The 23,605-nt window shown below is 48.9% G+C and overlaps 1 protein-coding gene across 1 annotated transcript; it reads right to left on the bottom strand.

The window, feature by feature from the left end:
• Positions 1-1,498: 1,498 nt before the first annotated feature.
• PARP16 (poly(ADP-ribose) polymerase family member 16) lies at positions 1,499-5,440 on the bottom strand (the record flags this gene model as incomplete). The annotated part of the gene is made up of 6 exons (XM_079540967.1): positions 1,499-1,640; positions 1,776-1,917; positions 2,581-2,752; positions 3,879-4,085; positions 4,725-4,886; positions 5,258-5,440. The coding sequence occupies 6 exons, from the start codon at positions 5,438-5,440 to the stop codon at positions 1,499-1,501; spliced, it is 1,008 nt and encodes a 335-aa protein (XP_079397093.1).
• Positions 5,441-23,605: the final 18,165 nt, after the last annotated feature.

Here is a 23,605-nt window from a genome sequence, read left to right as displayed (position 1 = left end):
AACAACTGCTGCTTCAGCCCCTTCTTTTTCAAAGGGCCCTGGATATCCCATCTGTTCCCAAAGATGTTTCACTTGCAGGCACACACCAAGGCTCTTACCAACACAGTACCACCCTCCAGACAGCACCAAACAGCTTTAGGATTTCTGCCTGGCATCCTACCTACCCTAAACCCATGGCACATTAAAGATCACTTGTTGAAATAGACCAAAAGCAGGCAAAAAAAAAAAAATCTCAGAAACACAATGCATGTTTCAAACCCCGAGTTCCTGGATTAAAATATCCAGCCACTGTAGCTGAATCTGTTGTGCAGTAAATTGTTGGTTTATGTATATTTTAATTGCAAATCAGAGCTATAATTAGCACGTATGTTTGGTGGGCTGTGGCAATGCAATGTGCTGTACCAGTGAGCATTATTAATGGACTGTAAAAGGCAATGGGGAATTGGACTATAATGTTCTTGTTTTGCAAGCTGTATGGTGAATAAATAAATTGGTCTTGGCAGTAAAATTAACTGGAATAAACGCTTCCAGCTCTATCCACCAAGGAGAGGGGTTGCTGTTATGTGTCCTCAGAACTGAGTTAGGAAACCTGATTGGCAGGTTGTCATTTCTGGCAATTAGGTAACAGAATAATGTTAGAGAAAGAGAGAGAGATTTGAAATATTTCATGAGTAGGGTTAGTAATCATAGACTCCTTTGCTATGGATATGTGATGAGATCTTGTTCTGGTTAGCTCCAACCCTATAAAGGCTGCCAGGTGGCTGTGCATGGAACCCTTTACCCTCTCTCTTCCTCCTGTGGAAAACAGAAGTGGAATGCAGTCTGACAGCAAAACGCACATTCAGTATTGATGCTGAAGTGCTCAAGTCTGTCTGATCTTATGTGCTAACCAAGGTGGGTCGTGGCTGAGAGCAGCAATCCTGTATGTGTTCCATTGGGGAGGGGGGGCGGGGGGGAGGGGAAGGATGGCACTTGGGTAGAAGTCATTTAGTTTCTTCCATTTTGGTTGCTGTTTTATTTCATTTCTTTCTTTCTTACAATCATTATGCTTAAATATAAAAATTAATGGTCAAAATCATAGTCTGCTTTAAATGTGAACCCACCTGCATTGATACATACGAAACATCTCTACATGCAGTTTCTGAAAACAAATTTGGACTTTGACATACAGGGAGAAACTCCCTTCCACCTAGTGCAAACATTACTAACTCAATCTGACAGAAAATAATGACAGCAGAATATTTCCACACTTAGTTTTCATTAATTTTAAATAACTTTCTCCATGGACCCTTAAGAATCAGTTCATGCTAAGCTGCACTATTAAGATCCTTCTCAGCTGTACTGGGTGTCTTCATCAATCACAGGAATACAGAAATAATAACTGGAAAGTGCCAAACATCTTTTATTTCCAGAGCTCTGGAACAGATGCAGAGCTTGGTGGATTCCTTGTTATTAAGGCACGTAGTGAAAACAGCAGTTTATTGTCTTGGAGGGCAATTCATCCCTCTGAGTGAAACATTCTGTGCCAGTAGTAGAGGAAGGCTGGTGAGTTGCTGGCCCCAATCACGATCAGCAGCAGGAGGTACAGCATCATTGCTATGGCAAAACGGTGGGTGGAAAACCAGGACTGACCTGAAGGCCTGAAAAGGGAAAAGTGCATGGGTTTCATGAGAGATGCGGGTCTCTGCAGCTTGTTCCCGTTGCTCTTTCTCAAATAGGGTATGTTTATCTATCTGTTCCACCATGCTCATCAATCTAGGTGGCTGAGCTCTTACCTCCTGTGCTGTTTCTGTGAATAGACCAGCAAGTATTTAACTCGGAGGAGCTGATTGTTGGTGACAACAAAGTATTTCTGTGGCACGTCACCACCTTCGCTGTTCTTCACTCTTGCTCTTTTTCTGTCTATTTCTTCTGAATCTGCATGGGAAGGAGAAAGAAGAGCTCTTCAAGGAACAGAACAGCCAAACTCCCATGTGACTGTAAAACAAACAACCTTCACACGCATGTACGCCCACAGGGGTGGGAATGAGATAATCAAAGATCTCAGCATTCCCCAGAATCCTTTAGCATCCAGGAATAGACTGAAAAGTTTGCTTGAGGCTACACCACTCCTAGTCATCCCTGGTATGGGTGGCATTCCAGCACAGACCAGGGTGAGATGGAGGCGGGTCACACACAGTGCTGGAGGGCTGCTCATGTTAACAGGGAAAGAAAAACAACGCTGAAGGACTGAGTCCTGCAAGCAAAAAGGAGATGGACAACCTGAGCAGAGGCTTCTTAGTCTAGATATCTAAGATAGTTCCTTTTTGCTACACTCTGATGCTCCTGTCCCACCATCATAGGCATCAGGGAAGGTGAACTTATCATAAGAATAAATGATGCAACCAAATTAGTGTCTATCCTTCAAATATGCATCTGAAGATAGTATTGCAAGGCTTATGTGTGCTTGTTGAGGGGTCAATCAGAAAAGAAAGCCCCATATACCACGCTGTCTAAGGCTGTGTATGTGCCCAGAGCTGAAACACAAATGGTGCTGAACAAGGGCTGAACTGTTTGTAGTTATTACTGCAACAGGCTCACCTTTCTTCTTCACCTGGCACTTGACGTCAGGGTGGTCGATGATCTCGCAGACAGCAACGCAGCTCAGGATGGAGCCCAACGTGCTTCGCTGCCACCCGAGGCCGTGTGGGCTGTAGAGCAGAGCCAGGCTGAGGTCACTGGTGAGATAGGTGCCTTCACCAAACAGCGATGTCTGAAACAGCACAGAAATGTATCCTAGTGTCCTGCAGGGCAAGTTATAAACAGCACGCAAGTGTTCTTTACTGTCAGTCTGGTGGCTCTGTTTCTTGAGGTGAATTAACAAAGGTTTTTCTACCCACATTTGGCCTGATCCTCTGCAATGCTTTTGTCCTGGCACAACTTCCTGCCCTCTCCCATCCCTCAGATTAGCTGTTTGGCACAGCCCCTGGTGAGGACAGATTCATGCTTTCCCGGATTTGGATTGAGCTCGCCAGTGTAAGCATTTTATATCAACATGACTGCACTGCTGTCAGGGGCATTGCACTGATTTATTGAGACTGCCATCATTCAAGTAATCCAGCCTTCATGTACGGACAAGGCTTTAACTCACATTTAAATCCCTGCTTCACAGGAAAAGAGGGGAGCATGTTTCACTTGTGAATTCCTTTCAAAAATAACTGTTTCAATAACTTTGAATCAGAGGATTTGCCACGCTGACTGCAGTTATTAAGCCAGTAGATCTGGCATAGCTGAGGAGCCTTGTTCACAAAGGGCATCCGGGGGGTGGGGGGGGGGGGAGGTGGGAAAACATGGTCCAGGTTGATGGGAAGGATATGCAGCTATTGTGTCAGAACTGCTTTACAGACAGTGGAGTCCCAGCTTCCTTTCTGTTGAAATCAGAAGGGCTGAAAATCCTGTGGGATATTTCCCTTAGCTGGGCCACTTAGAAAGGGATCTGCAAGTGGCATCTGAAGCTACTTGACCTGACCCTGCAGCCAGGTGGGGAGAGAATTCCCTGTGTTCTCTGGGTTGCTGTTTTGTTCTGTGCACAGGCATGTTCCAGCTGCAGGCTGCCAGAGAGGCTGCTATTTCCAGAGGCATTACACCTCCTTACAAAGGATAGACAGAATTTGTCACGCTGGAGGAAACTATTTCATGCTGCTTCCAGTTTTTACCCTTAGGCTGGAACAGAAGACTGAATGCAACTGTAGGCCAAGGCCTACACTGAAGTGAAAACAGGAGTAACTCGTCAGCATGCTTTGTGCCCTTCCTTAAAGAACTCTGCATCCAGTCCAAGTGTTACTGGCTGCAGGTGACCAACAAGAGATGGTGCCCATAAGGGGCATCAGGAGCCTCACCCTGTTCAGATGGCAATGCAGGCCGTTGTGCAGAATGGAATGGAAGTTCTCCAGGCGACTGCCATGGAAGGCATAGATGAGGTCCTGCTCACCCCTAGTCTCAGCAAACTTGGCATTCATTTGATCACAGTATGTGACCTCAAAGAGGAAGTCCGGAGCAGGAACAGCAGCATCAGACATCCCAGTGAGCTCCTGGATCTTCTCATACTTGAAAACAGGAAGGAACAGGAGTGTCAGTTGATGGGGTTGGGCCATTCACTGGAAATCCTCTTTTTCATCCCTTCATCTTTCAGGCTGCTGTATGTATTTTGATCGTGCCTCCTGGGTTAGAATTCAGTGTTCCCAGGGAGAACAAGTGTGTACAGTCATAGTTTTGATAGGTTTTGCTCTTGACTGATGTTAGAACATCATTGTTCCACCAAGCTGTGCTGGCTGCTAAGATGACCCCACATCACCTGACCTTGGAAAATGTGAAAAGAGAAGTTTTCTTGCTACTAATCCCTACAACTATTTTGATCCCTGTTACAGAAGTGCTCTTAACCTTTCTGTTTTTGGGCCAAGCATGCATGACACAAACATGTCTTTGAGTAAGAAACAAGGCCCAGCCCTGGGAAACCTGAGCAGGACTATCTTGGTCTGGTACAAGCACATACGCATCCTGTTAATGGCAGCACCCAGCTGCAGCACTGCCAACCATCAGCTACTGATAGCAATAACTATTTCTTCTACTTGCTTTTTCTCAAAGCTATTAAAAAGAGAAATCCTCTCTACCTCCAGGAAAAATGTGTTGAACAGCAAAGTTGCCTGCAGACAAATTCTAATGGGCTGTTTGAGTTCAGGCCTTACCTCCTGCTTCTTAATGCTTTGTATCGTGAAGGTCTTAGATGACAAAATCCAGCTTAGCAAATCCCAGGTCCTTTTCTCTGCGTTCGGGACGGCTCCCAGAAGTTCCTTCAGGCTGGGCAGCGCCTCGGTATCTGCAAGCTGACAACAGGAGCTCAGCCCGAGCTCCTCATCGTGATTAAACAGAGACCTCTAGTGAAAACAACCGAGTATTTCAGCCCAGCGGGCTGGAATCCGAGACCAGTCTGTTTATCGGTGGCGTCAGCGCCGCGCACGCAGGGGCAGGCGGAAGGGGAGCGGTCCGGGTGCGGGGCCGCGGCGGGGCAGACACGAAGGGTTGGGGGCCGGGGGACGCGGACCGTTCCGGCGTCGTTCTCAAGGCACACATGTAACAGCTCCGCATCCCCTCTCCGGGGCAGCGCGGCGTTCCCGCTGCGGCTCCAGCCGTGCCACCCCCGCCCCACGCACGGCCCTCCCGCCGCCCGGCTCAGCCCTGCCCGGCTCAGCCCTCCCCGTCCCCGCTGCGGGCCGCTCACCAGCGCCTCGAAGTCCTTGGAGGCGGCGTCGGCGCCGCCGTAGCGGCTCGGGAAGGGCCGGAGCGCCGAGTCCCGCCTGTAGCTCTGCAGCGCGGCGGCGAACAGACTGCAGCGCAGCTCGGCGCCCAGCGGGTCCCTCCGCACCGCCTCCCGCACCGCCTCGCCGGGACGCGGCGGCCGCATCGCTCCGACGGAGGGGGAGGGGAGGGCAGAGCCGCGGCCCTTCCGCCTCGGGGCCGCCGCTCCGCCCCGCGGCCCGGCGCTCACCTGCAGCGGGGAGCGGCCGTCAGAGCGAGCGGAACGAGAGCTTCGTGCCCGGCTGCGGAGCTCGGGCGGTTACTTACCTGCGCGAACGGCTCGGGAGCATCGGAGCAGCGCCGGTGCTTGAAGGCAGAGCCTGGTGGATAGCAGGCTGAGCACGGTTGCGTCGCGTTGACGGCGATTTCACGGCGATAGGTGCATTGGCTTGAGTTGTGGCTTCGCTCAACGGCTTTTATGAGAAGTGAATCTTTTAATAAGAGCCGCGTGAGCAGCTCCCATTGAGCTGCTGGTGCTAAGGCAGCACGGGGTGGGTTCGGCAACCCTTAGGGTCTCCTCCAGCTTGGAGATGCTGTGACTGTGAGCACGGAAGCAGGCTGATTGTAAAGGCTGCTTTGCTTTACATCACTCAAATTGCCGGATGCAATTTGTCTCTAAACCCATCCTGTGAGCTCAGTGCTAGCTTTCCCTTCTTACCACACTGGATGTGATTGTTGTGTGGGCTTGGGGTGAAGGTTTGGAACCTGGATTCCACCCTTTCCAGATGCTGCAAACCCACACGAACTCCGTGCATTCATGGAGGCTTGTCTGAGTGTCACAACTGGTGCACATAGGGTCATCAATGACTTGAAATTAGCCCCCAACAGGACTAAAACATTGCCACCATTATAATGGTGAATGGAGATTCTGAGAGCACTGATCCCCAACTGCTCCCTACCTCTGAATTTCCAATGGACAGAGCTTCCATTACAGCAAGCTGGGCCAAGTTGGGCAATGACAGCTATTGATAAGTTTGCTGTGTTGAAGCCGGCTATCCGCTCCCGTTCCTCTGCCATTGGATGAAACCCCATTTCACAGAGCAGCCACTTTGCTGGAGATGAAGTACGGAAAGCTTTCGGTGCTGCTTTTAAGGGAGATGTATCCTTGTGTGTTCTATTGCTGCAGGGCTGGCTGTGGCATGGGCAAGCAGCTGTCCTCCTCTTTCTTCTCTCAGACAAGTGCCCTTCAAACCTATTTACCTTTTCCCGTGTTGTTTTTTGCTAGATAGGAAAGCTGCCCTCGGTGCTTTGCTGCAGCTCGGTGCAAAGATGGCTTTGTAAGAGGGTCACTGCCAGCACAGCAGATCGAATAGCACTGCTGTTCTGCTCCTCATGAAACTGAAGATCTGATTATTTAACGTAGGCTGTAATAAAAATAGTTTCTGGTGTCGGTGGATGCATTTCAGCGTAGAAACAGGGCTTAAATGTCTTCATTTAATTCCAGCGTGTTTAAAATTGATCTCACGGACCGGAAAAGAGATTTTTTTCCCCTCCTTAACTAGGGCCTGTGAAGGAAATTAATATAGGGAAGGGAAAATAGAAATACAATACTACACTCAGTAAAACAAATGCTTATGGCTGAGGGGTTCGTTACTAGCTGGTAAGGCTGGAAAAGCCAGCTGTATGAGGTATGTTTTATTATGGAATTAACCTTGACCCAGGGTTCAAAGAGAAAGGTTAGCTGGAAATAAATCAGTGGTACGCTCAGGTCACTTCAAAGAGCCTAAAGCTGAGCTTGAAGATTACATGCTGTTTGTGTGTATGCCATTGGAAGGGAACATATGGTAAAGATAATAGATGTAAACTATTTATCTCTCTTTTTCTCCCTCTTGTAGGGTTTAATTTTTTTTGTCCTTTGCCTATAAGTGCTGCAGGGTTTGGCCTGGCTCCCTTTTCCCCAGTGCAGTACATCACTGTGCAGATCGTGGCATGTTTTAAGATTCACGATGGCCTGATTTTTTTTTCCACATTATGGGGAAATCTGATGATTTTCCATTTTAAAGTAATTGCTGAACAATAGGAAGGAGTCCACTTGTTAAAAGTGAACATAAAAGCAAGCTGCATCTACCTTAGGGCACTGCGCCTTTGCTAGATCTGCTCCTTACAGCACTCTTTAATCTGCCATGCTGGGAAATGAACACAGTGGGAGATTGGAGGTGGGATATACAGCAACTCACCTCTGGGTCATAGGCTCTGATGCAAGGCAGGTGAGGAGCTGGCCTGCAGGGCAGCATGGAAGGCAGCAGTGTCCTTCTGGAACAGCACTGTTGGGCTTGCTCTGCTAGCAAAACACAGCATCTCCATCAGTCTCTCTTTAGTCCTGCATTGCCACGTTTCAGCGTGGGGTGAGGTGTTTGATGTGGACCAGAGTTCCTCATCTGATTACAGATGACTGCAGTACAGCAGCCCAGTGCTCTGAAGCTTGAAGTTTGCCCCTCCGGGCTTGGCAATATGGGTTGGCCACCAGCGCTCCTCTGTGGCTGCTGCTCCTACAGCCAGGGCAAGGAGATGTGGTAGGGGCTCAAGGAGAACCAAAGGCACTGCTGAGGTTTACAAATGGGACTCACATACCTGTCCTCAGGTGGGAAGCTGCCTGGTGGGTTGCTAGAGTGAGGGTAGCCTTACAGTCAAAAAGATTAACACAGTGGAAAGGTGATACAGGATAAACAGTAAAAGGGACTAACACAAACAGGATGGCATTACAAAGAGAAAGTGCTCACCTGTCTCTGAAGGTCTAAGCTCACAGGGAAGCTCTACAACAGAGGGACCTCCAACCACAGATCCTTCCCCAGCAGCAGTCAGTCCTTAAATGAGGTCTAAGAGAGGTGAAGTTGGGTTCCACCCCTTCCTGTCTCACAGCTGAATCGCCTTCACCTGTGCTCCCATGGCTGACCGGTCCTTTCCCAGGTGCTCAATCAGTGGTTCAGGCCATGACTTAACAGTTCCCATACAGGTAGTATGGTTAGGTTGTGGCTGGGCTTGATGACCTTGAAGGTCTTGTCCAACCTGAGCAATTCTGTGAACCCCAGAGTGGATTCCTTCATGTGTTGCTTTATAGTCACCCTGCCCCAAAACCTGACTCTGAGCTGAGAAGGAACGTGGGAGAAAAATAGAAATCAGGTGTAAGAAGTGAAATGCTCAGGGACCTTCAGTGCTGGGGAAGGCATTTGTGTTCTGTCTGATGGTTCCAAAAACGGGGATTTTGCTGCACCTCGGCTGCATCAGATCTGAGAACTGGTTCTGTTTTCCCTCACACCAGAGGCAACTGCCAAGGTTTATCTTTGTGGGTTTTTGTTGCAGAAAGGGAAACGGGAGCGTGAAAGGTCCAGAAGCCTCGTGTAGCTCTGGCCAAAACCGCATTGTCTGCAATAGCAGGTTATCTGAACCGTGGCCAAACCTCACTCTGCACCTCTCTCAACATCAGGCTAGAGCTGTGAGGATAGAGCCAAACCCTTAGAGCAGACCCAGGCTGTTTGCTGGGGGCCTGCACAGCTGAAACGTGGGTCTCTGTCCCCAGAGGAACAGTCTGGAGAGGCTCCAAAGGAAGCTGAAGTTCTCAGTGCAGGTGGCAGCAGCCTCCCACAGCACCCTGTCTGCTGCCATGCTCCTATTTGTGGCCCTAAAGGGCGCTTTCCTTGCCCCAAGCAGGATCGTGCCCCTGTGCTGGTTCTGTTTGCCGGATGATGGCAGCAATGCATCTAACCTGGAGGCAGCCGCTCTGCCTGCTCAGAGCATCCCTTTCCTTTGCTGCTTCCCACCAGCCTGTGTGAGACAGCCGGTGTGCTGTATACAACATCATGTGCTGTATTTAGCAGCTGGACAAAAACGTTGTCAGGTAGAACTTCTCTCTTTCTCTTGCCTGGGCTCATCCCAGACTTGGGAATCTCAGCACAGCATTGAGCAACAGCGTGCTGCTAAGTCTTGATGCTCATACAGGTCTTTATCACACCACCCTGCAAAGTTCAGGATGGGTTTTTAAAGCCTTTTGATGACGTTGCTATTTGGAGCAGGACCCCTTTGGTGTGGGGTTGAGTCGCTCATAGCCGTGCTGCTGAGAAAGGACAGGGAAAAATGGGGCAAGAGGGAAAGAAATGCATGCCCTATTCCAAGGAAGTTACCTTTTCACCTCCCTAAGCCTCTGAGGTGAAGCTCTTGATAAATTTTGGATTAAAAGGAGCAGTATGCCTGCATGGACATCTGATCCATCATCAGTAGTGATACTGGGATCTGTCACGTAGGAATTGCCATCTGTAATCTGGTTGGAGGTGTCCCAAAGGGTAGGGAATGGGAGGTGTAGTAGGGGGTTGAAATACAGGGGTGGTTTGCTGCAGGGAAGAGTGACTACAAGCCTAAAAAGTGCCTGTGCCCTTTCTTTCCAAATCACTCCATTCCTCCACCAGCTTGAGGAAAAAAAGTAGAAAAACTCAGGAAAAAAAAAAGGAATTTTTCTATGGGATGGGTGCTGCATCCATGGGACACATAGGCACCCAAGATTAATCCAACCACCAGCCATCAGCTATTTATTTAAAGAGGTAAATTCTCATCTTGTGTTTTAGCCATCAATCCCCATTAGTTTCCCTCCATGGTTGATTGAATAGTCCATCGGCTGTACTAATAAGCACCCATTAGCTGTCCCACGGAGCTTTCATTTTATTAGAAACAATTCACGTCAGCCTCAGCCAGATGGAATGCTTTTAGCCCAGTTGTTTTGATTGCATTATTTGGAAGGTGCAATCTGAGCGCCTGGATGGCCACAGAGGGGCAGGAGCTGTGGGGCCATACAGGAGCTGTGGGGCCGTGGGGAGCTGTAGGGCCGTGGGGCCTTCCTTCATCTCTTCTTCTTTGGACCAAACAAACCAAGAGACCTCAGCTGCTCCTCACACCTTTTGCCTTCCGGACCCTTTCCCCATCGTCATAAGCCTCTTTTGGATGCCTTCTGATAGTTTTATATCCTTGTATCGAGGTCCTTGAGGCAATGCCTTGCTTGAAGGGATGAGTTTCCTCCAAGGATTTGCAGCAGTTGTTTCCATCACCTCCCCTCTGTCTTTGGGCTTTGGAAAGCCCACACCTCAGGACTCACTGTCAGTGTTCCTCATCCCATTTTGTCCTGCTTCTTCATTCCTCAGAGCACAAGTGCAGAAGTTCCCCCTTTTGCAGTGTTTCAGGTTGGGGTAAGCTGTTCCCAAGCAGTTTGGCTCACTGCTCCACAGGGATTGCTGCAAATCACTGCTCAGCTGCTCTTCATCACGCAGGCCTGGCTTCCATCTACCCAACAGTCCTGCTAAAAGGATAATAATGCTTTAAAAATTAAAGTCAGCCAAACAACTACTTCATAAATTCATGGCCTTGCCCTGATCCTTTCCAGAAGTTTTTCTTTTGGATGGAACCCGTATCAGACCTTGGATTCTTTTCCTTTGGAAATGCTGCTGCTTTTCTCCTTTGAGAGCGTGCTGGGTCACCCGGCTATGCAGAGGGGGTTACCAATTATCTGTCATTAGCTCAACACAAACAAGCCTCACTTCAGAATAATCTTGTGATCTCTCCTTCAGAGAACACAGGATAATCTCTCCGTGATATTGTCTCATTGTGGGATTTTTGTCCTTGATGGATAAACCAGCCCTGAATCCTATTAAGAGCTATTCTGCATCCCTTGAAAACAGACAAACTCGTGGGAGAGGCAAATCCCAAAGAGACTCTCAGTTCCACCTACCTGATGAGAAGCAGCTCTGTTTAGCAGCAGCTGTTTCTATCTGAAGTGCTTCTGAAAGCAGTTTAGGTCTGAGCGCAGCCCTGGCTCTTCCGTGGGGCTGATGGTCCTCAGCTCTTCAGATCTGGCCACCAGCAGGTAACCATGGCAGATGAACTGAGGGCCAGTGGAAGGCAGCAAGGCTTGTCTAATGGGTGATACAGCATCTTCTCCATCAATGACAGGTCCCCAGGTACTAAGGCCTTGGAGCCCCCTGCAAGGCGCATGGCTCACAGCTGTGGGTTTCAGCCCAGGCTTTTCCCATGCTTTGCTCTTTAGGAACGGGCTTTTTTTTTTTTAAATCATCCTCTTGCATCACCACCTGACTGAGGACTGCCCTGATTCCCAAGGAGATCCTTGGGTGGGGACTGATTGAACACGACGTGCAATTTGCTGCTAGGTGTGCCAGCGGGGGTCAGGTGCCTGTTGCATCTAAAAGAACCAAGGAATTGACTTCTGAGTACTGAATGTGAAGCTGTCAGTGCCTTGGCTGCTTTCCCATGGCAGCTTCATGGCTTTACACTGGCGCATAGACTTCAAGGAGCAAAGAGACGTTGGCTTAGCAGGAGTCTCTCAGACACCACTGCAGTAAATACAAGTGGTAAATTTTTGGCAATCCCTGCTTTCTCTTAAAATCTGTGGTCTTTATATCTTGAAGAGAGTTATGACAGCGAAAGAAAAACAAATCCATCAGCCACGAGGGGAGTTTGGAAATGTTTTTTTTTTAAAAAAACAACACGTAGATTTGATAGGAAATATTGAGCAAAGTGTAAAAGGGAAAATCTCATCTTGTGGAAATCTGACAGCTCCAGTAAAGTCAAATTGCTTCTCAAGGGATGTCAGTGGGAGGAAGGAGCCTACTAAAGCCTGAAATTCGTTAAAAAGAAAGAAAAGGGAAAGAAAATTGTCTACCTTGCCTTAGATATTTTGTTTTTCAGTGCTGAGGTCCCAACAGTCTTTCTCTTCCCAACCTCTCCTGGTGCCACCAGCCATTTCCAATCGGTGCAAAGAGTGGATCTGATTTTTAGCAGTGAGTGTTCCAAAGGGTTTAACCACGGTGTTGTGCTTTGTCCTCTGGGTCCCAGGGGATGGGGCAGCATCCTGGGCAGCTCCTTGCCTGGGGATGGCTAATCACACAGTGGTTTTCAGCAATAAATCCATTGCAGGGGCAGAGAGTGGATGGGGATGCTGAAGATATAAAAGTCATGTTATAAAGGCCTGTTAAAATATGCTCGTAGGGAACTACAGCTCGTAAGAGCCCTGTTATCTGATTACTTCTGCCAGGCAGAGAATTCTGGGCAGCAATTATTTTTAACCGGACCACTGCTGGAGGAGCTTTCTTGCTTCTCAGCACTTCTTAAGGGCAAAACGAGAGGCTCTGCAGAACAAACCTCTGTCTCAAAGGGTTCATTTTTCACTTCTCCGGTGTCTGAAATTCAGGTCGCTTCTTTCTTTTTCTGGCATGGGATTGAACAGGGCACATCTGCACCCCAAAAAGGAACCAGGTGTTTGGGCTGATGGTCCACACAACCATATGACACTGGCTGGGCTTCCAGCGCCTGCATGACCTCACGTCTTCCATCAAGCTGAGAAAAGCTTCCTAACCAAATTAATTCCTCTGTCCCGTACAGAGAGATCCTGGGACAGCATCTCATCTTACAGAGCACTTCAGTCCCAGCTCTTTGACCCGTGCTTGGGGAGCTGCCCCCTGTTTTCTCAAGGTCTTTTGAATATCAGTGGGGACGTTCATCATCCCGGGGCATGCAGGAAGGTATCGATCACATATGATGAATTGGTGCATGTGTCGTGCAGGAGGAGTGATTAGTTAATGGACGAACGATGGCAAAACTTGTGCTTTCATCCCTAATGGCTGCTTGTTCCCCTTCCTGAGGAGGAGGAACTTTGGGTTTTGGGGTGAGGGAAATGGTGCTGTGAAACCACGAGGACCTCACCCAGCAGATATCACAGGGGGCCACACGGCTCTTGGTGAAATCAGTTTCTCTTCCAGCTTCCCACCAGTGCAATGGAGCCCTCCACAGACCAGCGCCGATTCCCCCCTCTACCCCCTCATTTTTTTTTTCCCCTATACGAACGTTTTGGAAGCAAAGCACATCATTCCAAATGGGATTAAGTCGTTTGGAAGAGGATTACGGTGTTTTGGGAATAACACCCTCTTATTCCCGAATGAGATCAGTCACACAGGGAGTTAATCGGGGGCTCTGCTAAGCCTGCAGCCCCACATCAATCCCAACCTTGGCATCATAGCAAGCAGCAGCAGCCATGCAGCCATGGCTTGCATCATCCCCCAGCGTGATTTGTTTTTTTTCTTTCATCCTCTGATATGTATTTATTATTGAAAATTAACGGGTTTCCTAAATTTTGATTTCCAGGCTGGGACCAAACACAGCTTAGGCAGTTAGCGATGCATATTTATTTCCATCTCGAGCAGGAAAAATATAACTTCTTTACTCGTGTTTCTATAATTTCTTTTCTGCCCATATGCAAATTGCTGGTTTATTTGTGCGAGATTTATGCAGCTAAATGATGGGGAATTATAGAGGCAATTCAGCACTTAGAAAGGAGAGAGACAATTGCTGCAATTTGCTTGTGCCGTGCACTAATTCCTTCAGAAAATGCTTCTGCTCATTTATTTGCACCAATTTCTGCACCCCTAAGCAAGCTTGGAAAATCTTCTCCAGGGTCAGTGCGCAGCAAATGGTGTATATTTCTTTCTGCCCATGCCATCGCCTCCCCATAATCCTTTATAGCAATTAGTAACAATAATGAAATATAGCTGTGATTTCTCAGTGCTGGCTGAAGAAACGCAGCCTGTGCTGTGAATCAAGCACATTTTCTGGTCAAATTGGCCATGCGAGCTCGCTGCTCAGGAAGCTTTAAATCCTCCTCTGCATTGCTACGAGCTAAGCTCAGCAGGGGGAAAAACAGCGCTAGGAGCAGAATTGTTCCCTGTTCCTACCCAGGACTTTGTCCTTGCCAAAAACACTCCACCGTGCAATGCTCACTTTTGGGACAACATGGGATCACAGAATCACTCTTGGAAGAGAGTTCTAAGTCCAACCCATCCCACGTGGCCATGGGATGGAGATGGGACGTGGGGCAGAGGAGCAAGGCTGCAGGTCCTGCAGGGGGACTTGCTGTGCTCGGACATCACCGGGCAGCTGGAGGCCAACTATGGGAGAAAGGGAAGTGATTTAGGTTTGACCATTAGCAGAAAAACATGTGCGGAGGACGGGGCAAAGAGAAGAGCAGCCGTTTCCTATTAGGATAAGAGTAGGTCAGGTGTAGTTAAAACTGAGTAAATGGAGCAGGAAATGTGGCCGTATATTACTCACCCAAGATATATTGCACACATTAGCTCTGTTTGATCGGGCTGTGCTGAGGTGCGGGGCTGTGGGGTGGCCAAAGCCCAGCTTTGTGCTCTATTAAAATAAATATATGGCCGGTGTTTAATAATGCCGCTGCGTTTGGATGTAATCGAAAGGCTGCGCGGGCTCTTCTGGAAGGCTGTGCCTGTAATGAATCCGTGCCTTTTGAAGGCGGAAGGTGCGATATTAATACTGTTTACATAGCAAAATAATTTATGGATATTCACTTAGCAACGTCACTGACTTGTAATGCGTGTCTGCTCCTCCCAGGAGCAGCTGGGGCGTTTCTGGGAGTTGCAGCTGGGCAGAGATGAAGCTCTGCTGCCTTTATTTTTGCTAGGAAGTAGGAAAATAATGCACTTTTTTTTTTTGGTTAAAAACCACACGTGGGGTGGGCAGCATCAAGGGTGAAAATGTGCTGAGATTCTGGTGATGGAGCTTGGGCATTGAGTCTTAATGGAGAGTTGTGCTGCTTCTCAGCACAGAGCGGTGGGGATGGGGCTGTGCAGGACAGCCACTACGGACGGTGCAAATCCATTTGCAAAAATAATTGGAAAATAATAATAATAGAAAAATGCCAGCATGGGCAGAAGGTGCGATAGGTTCGGGGGAAGGACGCTGTCGCCCCAGGGAGACGCCGCCGTGTCCTGTGCGCATTAATGAAACACTTTCTTTCCGGTTAGGACTTGAGTGATGCTCATTGAAAATCAGGCTGCCATGGAAACCGGAGGTGTTTGGTCTTTTGGGAACGCTGTCGGACGGAGGTGCGGGGAGGGGGAGGAGGCGGCTCTGCCAAATGCCCCATTTGCTGTTCCCGGGTCCCCATGGCCGTGGCTGGGGCGGGCAGCCTCATGATTTTCCTTTCTCTTTGCACTTTGGTTTCTGTCTCTGGGATTTTACAATCTCCTTTTGGAAGCGGTTGGTGGTGGGTTGGGCTGAAAGGTGACGTTGTTTCCCAACGGCCAGAGCCGCTCTGTGCGCTGCACTGCGAGGATTCCCAAATCTCCCAGTGCCTGCGGCTGTCCTCCCAGGGAGGGGCTTTCCTTCCGAGGTTCCCCCAGAGAGCGCGCATTAGAAATACCCTGGGAGAAAACAGAGGCTGTAAACCGAATCTGGTGATACTCAGCCTCTCGCCTGTAGAGATTTTTCCTCTTTTTTTTTTTTTCCCTCCTTTTTTTTTTTTTTTTGAATCCTATAGAACCAAACCCAAAGCCCCAAGCCCAAAATCACTGTGTGTTCAGTAGGTCTCTACCCCTAAACCCACACGTGAGGGCTGAATTTGCTTCCACCCTGAAGGCTTGTGTTCCCTTCGGGGGTGCTGGGCTCTGCACATCCGGAGTTGGACTCAGTGACCCTTAGGGGCCCCCCTTCCTCCTCGGGATGTTCTGTGGCTCCACGCATCCAGAGCCACATGTGTGGTTTTCTGTGGGCACCCGTGTCCCTGCAGCTGCTCGAGGTTGGTCTGTGTGTTGCATGCAGCTTCGTGTAGTTCTGCTGTAGCAAATACAGAAATAACGTGAGGGTTAAAAAAAAACGAAAAGTCTGGAGGATGGCATTGTTCGTGCTGGCTAAAATCCTGTGAACAAAGCAAGCGGCGTCATTTCACTTGCAAATCGAGCAGCAGAGCAAAATACCGTTTATGAAACTGTAATTTATTCTTGGAAAATCAAGCACTTGGAGTGTCTGCTCATCGCAGGTTACGTTACAGAAAGGGAAAAAATAGATTAATGATGAACGTGACAACATTTCAGGCTCAATCATTGCAGCAAAATCCTGCTCAGGTTGGGTTTCTGTGGCATTAAGGCAGCGATTGCTTTAGGGTTGGAGACGTTGATCCCATTGGCAGCTGGGGACATTGCCAAACCACCAATGGGCACCAAAGCCCATCACTGGGGGCACTGCAGGAGGTGCTCCATGGTTCATTTAAGGTCTCCCAAAGCCTGCTTTTGGCACTGGGCTTTGCTCCCCGTCCCTCTCAGTCCTTCCATGGCACAGAGCAGTGTGGCTTCCTGTTGTGGTTGAGTCTGGTGGGTGGCTTGGCACTGCACAGCTGTTTGCTCACTCCTCCATTCCCGGTGGGATGAAGAGAGAATGGGAAAAAAACAGAGTATAACTCATGGGTTGAGGTAAAGCTATTTACTGTGATAGAGAAAAGGAAAAGGAAAATAGTTATGACTGTATATACAAGTGATGCACAAGTGATTGCTCCCCAACCCCTGATGCCACACTAGTCCCTCAGCGAGTGGAAGAGCCACAGATGAACTCCCGCCCCTTTCAAAACTCTCCTTCCATATGGTATGGAACATCATTTTGGCCAGTTAATTCAGCTGTCCTCATTCTGTTCCATCTATATCTCCTTGGGCCCTTGGCTGAGAATAACGGCCTTGGCTCCTTACAACACTGCTTAGCAGCACCTATAAACATCAATGTGTAATCAACATTGATAGACCCAGAACACAAACCATACCAGGCACTGGGATGAAAACTATTCCATTTCAGCTGGAACAAAGACAGTGCCCCCTTCCCTGGAGGTGCCCGAGGCCATGGATGGTGCCTTGGGCAGCCTGAGCTGGTGGGGCAACCAGACCCCAGCAGGAGGTCTGGTTAGGGTGAATGGACCCAACCGTTCTGATTCTTACTGCAGGTGGCGGCCATATACCCAGTGCTCAGCCCTGGTGCCAGCACTGCACTCCCCTGGTACTGCAGGCGGTGACTGTTGCTCCGTGTATCCCTGCTGCCTGTGATTGCCACTGAGTGCCCTGAGATCCCAAACCCCAGTCCTGCTTTTCGGGCTGCTGGTGGACCAGTGGGAGGCTCCGTGTGCAGGAACAGCACTGGGTTTTGGCTCTGCACCCTGGAGCTGCCAGCTCAGTGCACTCTGTAGGGTCCCACACTGAGCTCCGATGGAACGGAGTTCGCGACCTGGGGAGCTGTTGCCAGTGTAATAGTGTGTCACGTATTAAGGGAGCATGTTTGAAACCACATTATATTATTAAAATTCATAGCAGTGATTTATAGGGTGTTTTAAAAACAGCAGCTTGCCAATATAAATTGGCTTAGAAAAGTCAACTGTAATCCACACAGGTCCAAATAATGACATTTCCTCCAATACATCGAAAAAGCTGAAAAGCAGAAAATAATATCCAGGCTCCAGAGATAAGGCGAGTGCCCAAGGGAGAGAGGACTCTGAAATATTCATGCAGTTGTAGATTGAATGTTGGAAACGGCCGTTCCCAGTGGCTATGTTTAGGGACTGATGAATTTAGTTACTGTACCTTTATATTTATCGCTCAATAAACAAGACAAGCTCCTTTACAACTCCAAGCAAGACTAATTTAGCTGTTTTAGTGCTTAGGAAGTGGCTTTCTGGACCACGCTAGGGTTTGATAAGGAGTGAATTTCATAGGAAATTAGGAGAGCTTTAATTCAGCCCGATGGGAGGCAGAGCACTGGGGTGGAGCTGTACATAGCTGGGTGGAAAACCCCAATTTGAGGGCTGTGATGGTTAAAAACCAAGGAGGTGGGAGCCAGGACCCCCCATGGCACACGTGTGGCAGTCAGGGCACCCAGAGCCCAGTTTTGTCCCTTGGTGAGCACAGGACCAGCCCTGTCAGACGGCGCTGATGAAGATGTTCCAGCTCGTGGCTTTTAAAGGTTATTTTTCGAGGCAGAGAACAGTGCTGTAAAGGTTTTACGGCAGCTGCGCCGGAATTAAGCGGCGATTCATAAAAGTGTCACAAATGAAACTGTAATGCCTGAGCTGTATTAGCGCTAAAATGACCTTTCAGATAGAGAGGGTTTATGGGATATTATAAATTCCCAACGTGCTGCAGGGTTACACCTCCAACAGCAGCAGCGGCAGCATGTGAGGCAGGAAGAGGGAGGTTGGTGCCATTGGCCACACCAATGAGGCCATGGGAACGTTTGGGATCCCTGAAACACCCATCCTGAGCATCCTCCTGCTGCAGGGAGCGGGGGACATCTGGGGACCTTTTTGGGGTAACTTCTTGGGAGCGCTAATCATCCCAACAGCCCCAAATCAAAGAGATTTAGAAGTATTGCTTGGCTTCTTTTTCTTTCTTTAGTTTCTAAGGCGTTAGCTTAATATCATCGAGCTTTTTGTTATTGCTCTGAAGGCAGGGGAAGTCCTTTTTTAATGAAAGCTGAGAGCTCTGTGTAATACCCCGACTCCAAAGCCGCGATTTGAAGCACCGTATTGCACAGAACTTACAAGAAAATCCCCGGAGTGAACCAGCTCTGATCTTTCTTCACCTCTTGCGTTGCCACTGGGAAATAAGATCAGTTTTTATGCCCGTGTTTATTAGGAGGTGTGTGTTCAGCCGGCGCGTGGCAGGGAGCGGCTGCGGGGAGCTGTGACGCGGCCCTTTGCACTCACTGCTTATTGAAGGGCTCTTCCCAGGAGCGTCTGCCTGAGCGGCAGGGTTGTGTTCCTGTCTCCATTGGGACCCACTGTGCCCCAAAAAGTCAATGTTCAGCCCCGTATCCAGGCATCCCCCAGAAAGCAAAGGGCCCAGCACGGTGTCTCCGTTGCAGCTCACAGTGCTCAGCCCATCCCAATGGGTCTGCAACCAATCTGCGGTCAAGGAAGCACTTTGCTTAATTGCCAAGACTTCATTAGCTGTTCTTAACCCAGTTAAGAATCGTCTGCCCATCCCCACGCGCTCTGCTCGCTGCCGGCCCCCTCCCTCCCTCCTTCTCCCCTGAGACGTTGGCTGAAAATACCATTCTTCAGCAGGTAGAGGAAGGAGCTCAAAGCCTCCTCCGATGGCCGTGGGGCCGCCGATGGCTTTGTGCTTCCCAGCCGGTTCCCAGCCCCAACCCTCAGCCCTTGCTGATGGCCTTTCGGAAGCCGTTCTGTACCGAGAGCAGCCAACCCAGCAGCCTCCGCCGCCGCCATCCCGGCACACCGCGCGCTTCCCACGCTGCCGCCATTCATCTGCTGCGGCAGGAACAAAGCACGGCTCAGGCTGAATAGCTCTAGCTCATTTATTCTAGCTTTATTTTCCTTGTACAAGTAGACACGGGCTAAAATCTAAACAGAGCAAACTACAAAAAAAAAAAAAAAAAAAAAAAAAAAAGAAGAGGGGGTTTTTCCTTTTTTTTTTTTTTTCTTTTCCTTCTTTTTTTTTTCAATACAGAGCTAGCAATTGTAGGATCAATGGGATTTCAAATATCAAGACAGTTCAAAGTAAGAAAGGTAGAAAATAAACAGTAGAAAAAAAGTGCTTTGCAATTTGGGTTTTTAACATTACTCTTTAACGGTAGATTTCCAAAAAGGACCGGGACAAAAGCTGAGCATCATCTTTTTTATTACTTTCTTACAAACTCAAGGACATTGCAAGTTCCAATGACGCAATGATGACCAAAGTGAAATCCCTCAGCTCTGCAGGACTGTGACCACAGCTCTTAAAATCTTTTCCCCTATCTCTGGGCTTTGCCCTGGCCCACCACCCTTCTTGTACAAAACGAGTTGACCAAACATTGCTCCAGGGGTAACCCTGGAGCTGCTGCCCTGGGTTGCACCACTGCATGGATGTGATGCACGTTGGCAGCCCACATAACCATGTCCAGAGGTGCTTCCCTTCCCCTATTTCTTTTTAATTTGCCGAGGGAGGAAAATAAATCAGCCGGTGTTGGGTTTGCTAGATAGGATCTTTAATCTGCCTCGAACAGCCCAGCATCGGGAGGGATCCGTTTCCAAATCCTGTTTGCACAGATGAAGGGAGTCAGTCGCTCCCCCTGTGCTGCTTGTTTTCACAGGGCTTTCATTTCCTTTTCCCCTCCTTCCTGGGCAGCTCGGCGAGGATCCCAACGCCTGATGGGTTTGAGGCCATTGCAATGAGCGTGGGCAGGGATGGAGGAAAATGCTGCGGGCATGGAGATGGAGTATGCATGGCCACACTGACTGCCTATCAGTTTGAGTGGTGGTGGAAATGACCGCTCAGTAATTCTCTAATTAGCAGCGTGTTTGTACATACTTACATAGAATAAACCCGTCGGTGCAATTATGGTCTGATTTTGGGGTGGTCCCATGTGGAGCCAGGAGATGGAATCAGTGATCCCTATGGGTCCCTTCCAATTCGGGATATTCTATGATTCCATGAAATGTATTACGTTCAGCTCTGCTTTTGCAGCCCTGCACCTATCTCTCTTATGCACACACCAAGCAGCTGCCACCCAACTGACACCAAAATGTCTCTGGCACAGCATCTCTCATTGTATACTGCCAACCAAAAACATACCATCTGGGGTGGAACCTTTAAAATTCCCAAATTGGTCCAGCACTTAAAGATTTCAGCATCTTTCCAAAACAAGGAAGAAGAAAGGTACGTTAAGACAAATAAATACCTGAATCCAACAGCGTGAAAATACCCTGTCACAGCATCAAACTAGTCCCTGTCCAACTAAACACAACGTGGATACTATCCCTGAGGTAGCAGCCATCTCTGGTAGACTTGAGAGCTCCGAGAATAGGTTGTGCCCATTATGGGTTACAAAAAAATATAATAAAATGAGAGTCAGTTTTTGGATACCTTAATTCCTTGCTGCAATTTCATCTCACCACAGCCAGAAAAGTGAGGGGGTTTCTGGATGTGCCCTGAAAAGGCAGGTGGGGTTGAATTAGTGGGATTATTTTCTTGTAAAATACTTCAGGACACGACTCCTGCCCCAACCATGGGTGATCGCCAGCAGCCGGCTTGGGATCCAGAGCCTGCCCTTATCCACTGCTTTTTGCATCTGTATAAAACAGTCTGAGCCAAGAGGAAAAGGGAAGAAGAGAAGGAATCCAAAAGCCGGCAAGCTTTGGGTTGAACGTTTAGGACGTGGTGGAGCACAGCAGTGGGGCTCATCTGCATCTTCTGGAGACCCAACACCCAATGCAGAAACAAAGCCCTGGTGACACAGTACAGGGAAGGGCTCACAGAACACCTGCGATGAGCATTTTGACACCAGCAGCCTCCCCCCAAAGCCACGTGGGGACCTGCTGTCCTACTTGTCCTCCCAGTGGCAGCACAGAAATCCCATGGTTTCCAGCAAAAACAGGGCAACAGTTTGGATGAACCGAGGGCAGGCTTGATCCTCTGCCCCGAACTGAAACCAAACACAAGCTCTTATTTTTTCCTCCTTCCTGCTTTACAAATTAAAGCCACTCCAGACAACACTTCCCTCACTTTTTCTGGCACAGGTTTGCCTACAGCCTGGCTCATGATGACCCCACAGACCGGCTCTTGCCACCTTTTGGAGGGTTTTTTTGCCCAGTTTGGTATACTCAGGAGGCTTTGATGAGGTGGGGAAGGCTGCATCCTTCTGGCCACACAGCCTCAGCCCTGCAGGGCTGCCCCACCATCGGCATGGGTTGACAAGAGCGTCAAAGAAACCCAACAAGAGGAAGAGCTACACACCTAAAAACAGCCTTTAAAGATTCACATCCATCTTCAAGCGTCTCAAACCAACCCAGAATCTGCACTGGTTTAAGCCATTACATATCTGCATAATTATTTAAAAAGAAAAAAAAAAATCTACTCTCGACGTACTACCATATTCCAACTAGTCAAATGGCACAGCATTTCCCTTTAATAAAAGGAAGTAATGAGAAATACTATTACAATATCACAATAATATGATATTAAATTAATAGCATATTCACAGCTCCGGGGATCCTGAGCTGAAAGCTACTCTAAGTCATGGGTTCACTTTGGCAACAGTACTTCAACGTGAGCTTCGGCGTTCCGCGCAACGACAAGGAAACAAGAAGCGGGGCCGGGAGCAGGATGGGAAGAGGTTTGGGTTTCTGGTCACGGCTCAGCTCCGGCCCTGTTTCAGTGATGGATGGATGGTGCTGTCCCCATGGCACACCGGAGCAGGAATACGGCCAGTGGGGTGAGAGGGGCTGCTTGAATCTGGTCTGGAAGCACAGGGACCCGCTCACACCTGGCCCTCGCCATCCCCAGGATGCAGCACACGGGACAGGACTTTCCTTACCATCCCATATATTGTATTATTTACACACTTACTGGCAGCATCCCGTTGCCAAATGTGAAGGTGGTGGGGGATGCTTCTGACATAAGAGACTCTCCCATTGGTACCATTTAAAAAAATACAATTATTATTTCTCTTAAACTTATTTCTTTTCCTGATTCTTTTTGCTTTTCTCTGCAAACACGGTGACGTTGGATTTGCCACCACCTCTACAAGAGTTCAAACCTTCATGCTTGTCTGGTTTTAATAACCACATGGCAGGGGACCTGATGGGCAACATCAGTCACACACCAAGCTGTGAGGCTGGGACAACATAAAACAGGCTGCCCAGTGCTGTGGGTGCCCATGCTCAGGATGGATGGGGCCCTGGGCAGCCTGAGCTGCTGGAAGGCAGCCCTGTCCCCATCAAGGGGGTTGGACCTAGATGATCATGAATGTCCCTTCCAACCCAACCGTTCTGTGATTCTAAGAATCTATGAATCCCAAAATGGTGGCAGGTTGGTGGAGGTCACAAAACCTCTCTTTGGTGTTGCTAGCCCTTCTGCATTGCAGTCAGAGCTCCCATACTCCGTCCTGACAGGAACAACAAGACCTTGTTGGCCATGCATGGACCACGGTGGCCACTTCAAGACGAGGTCTTGCTCACTGGAAACCCATTCAGGAGCATCTCAGCGGGTTCTGGAAGTGCTGAGCTGGGGTTTCCACGAGCTCCTGGCCAGAGCACCCATCCCACATACACCCAAGGATGGGCCAAGACAGCTATTTGGGACCACCAAGTGGGCACTGTGAGAGCAACGGTGCTGGCAAGCCGCAGGGCATCAACCACCATGTGGGCCATATCCGTGATGGTCCCCAGAGTCTTTAAAGTAAAAAATAAGAAACACGACACAAATCTCCACCAGGCGAAATCCCACCGTGCCTAAAATAAAGCTCATAACACCAGCTGCCTGCACGAGAGGCAGGAGGAGGGGGTGAGGACGCACACACACGAATTTCTCGCACACTTGAGGTAGAACATTGCTTTCAAGGTTTGGAAGTGCTTTACACAGGAAGGACGACAACAAAAACAACAACGATGCGGCAGGTACAGAGCGGGACGGCTGAGGTAGGACCAAGCTTGTACTGACCAAGTGCTACA

Source organism: Tetrao urogallus (genome assembly GCF_951394365.1).
Source record: "Tetrao urogallus genome assembly, chromosome: 11".
NCBI lineage: Eukaryota > Metazoa > Chordata > Aves > Galliformes > Phasianidae > Tetrao > Tetrao urogallus.
Note: the sequence above shows the minus strand (reverse complement) of the source record. Positions and strands in the feature narration are given on the sequence as shown.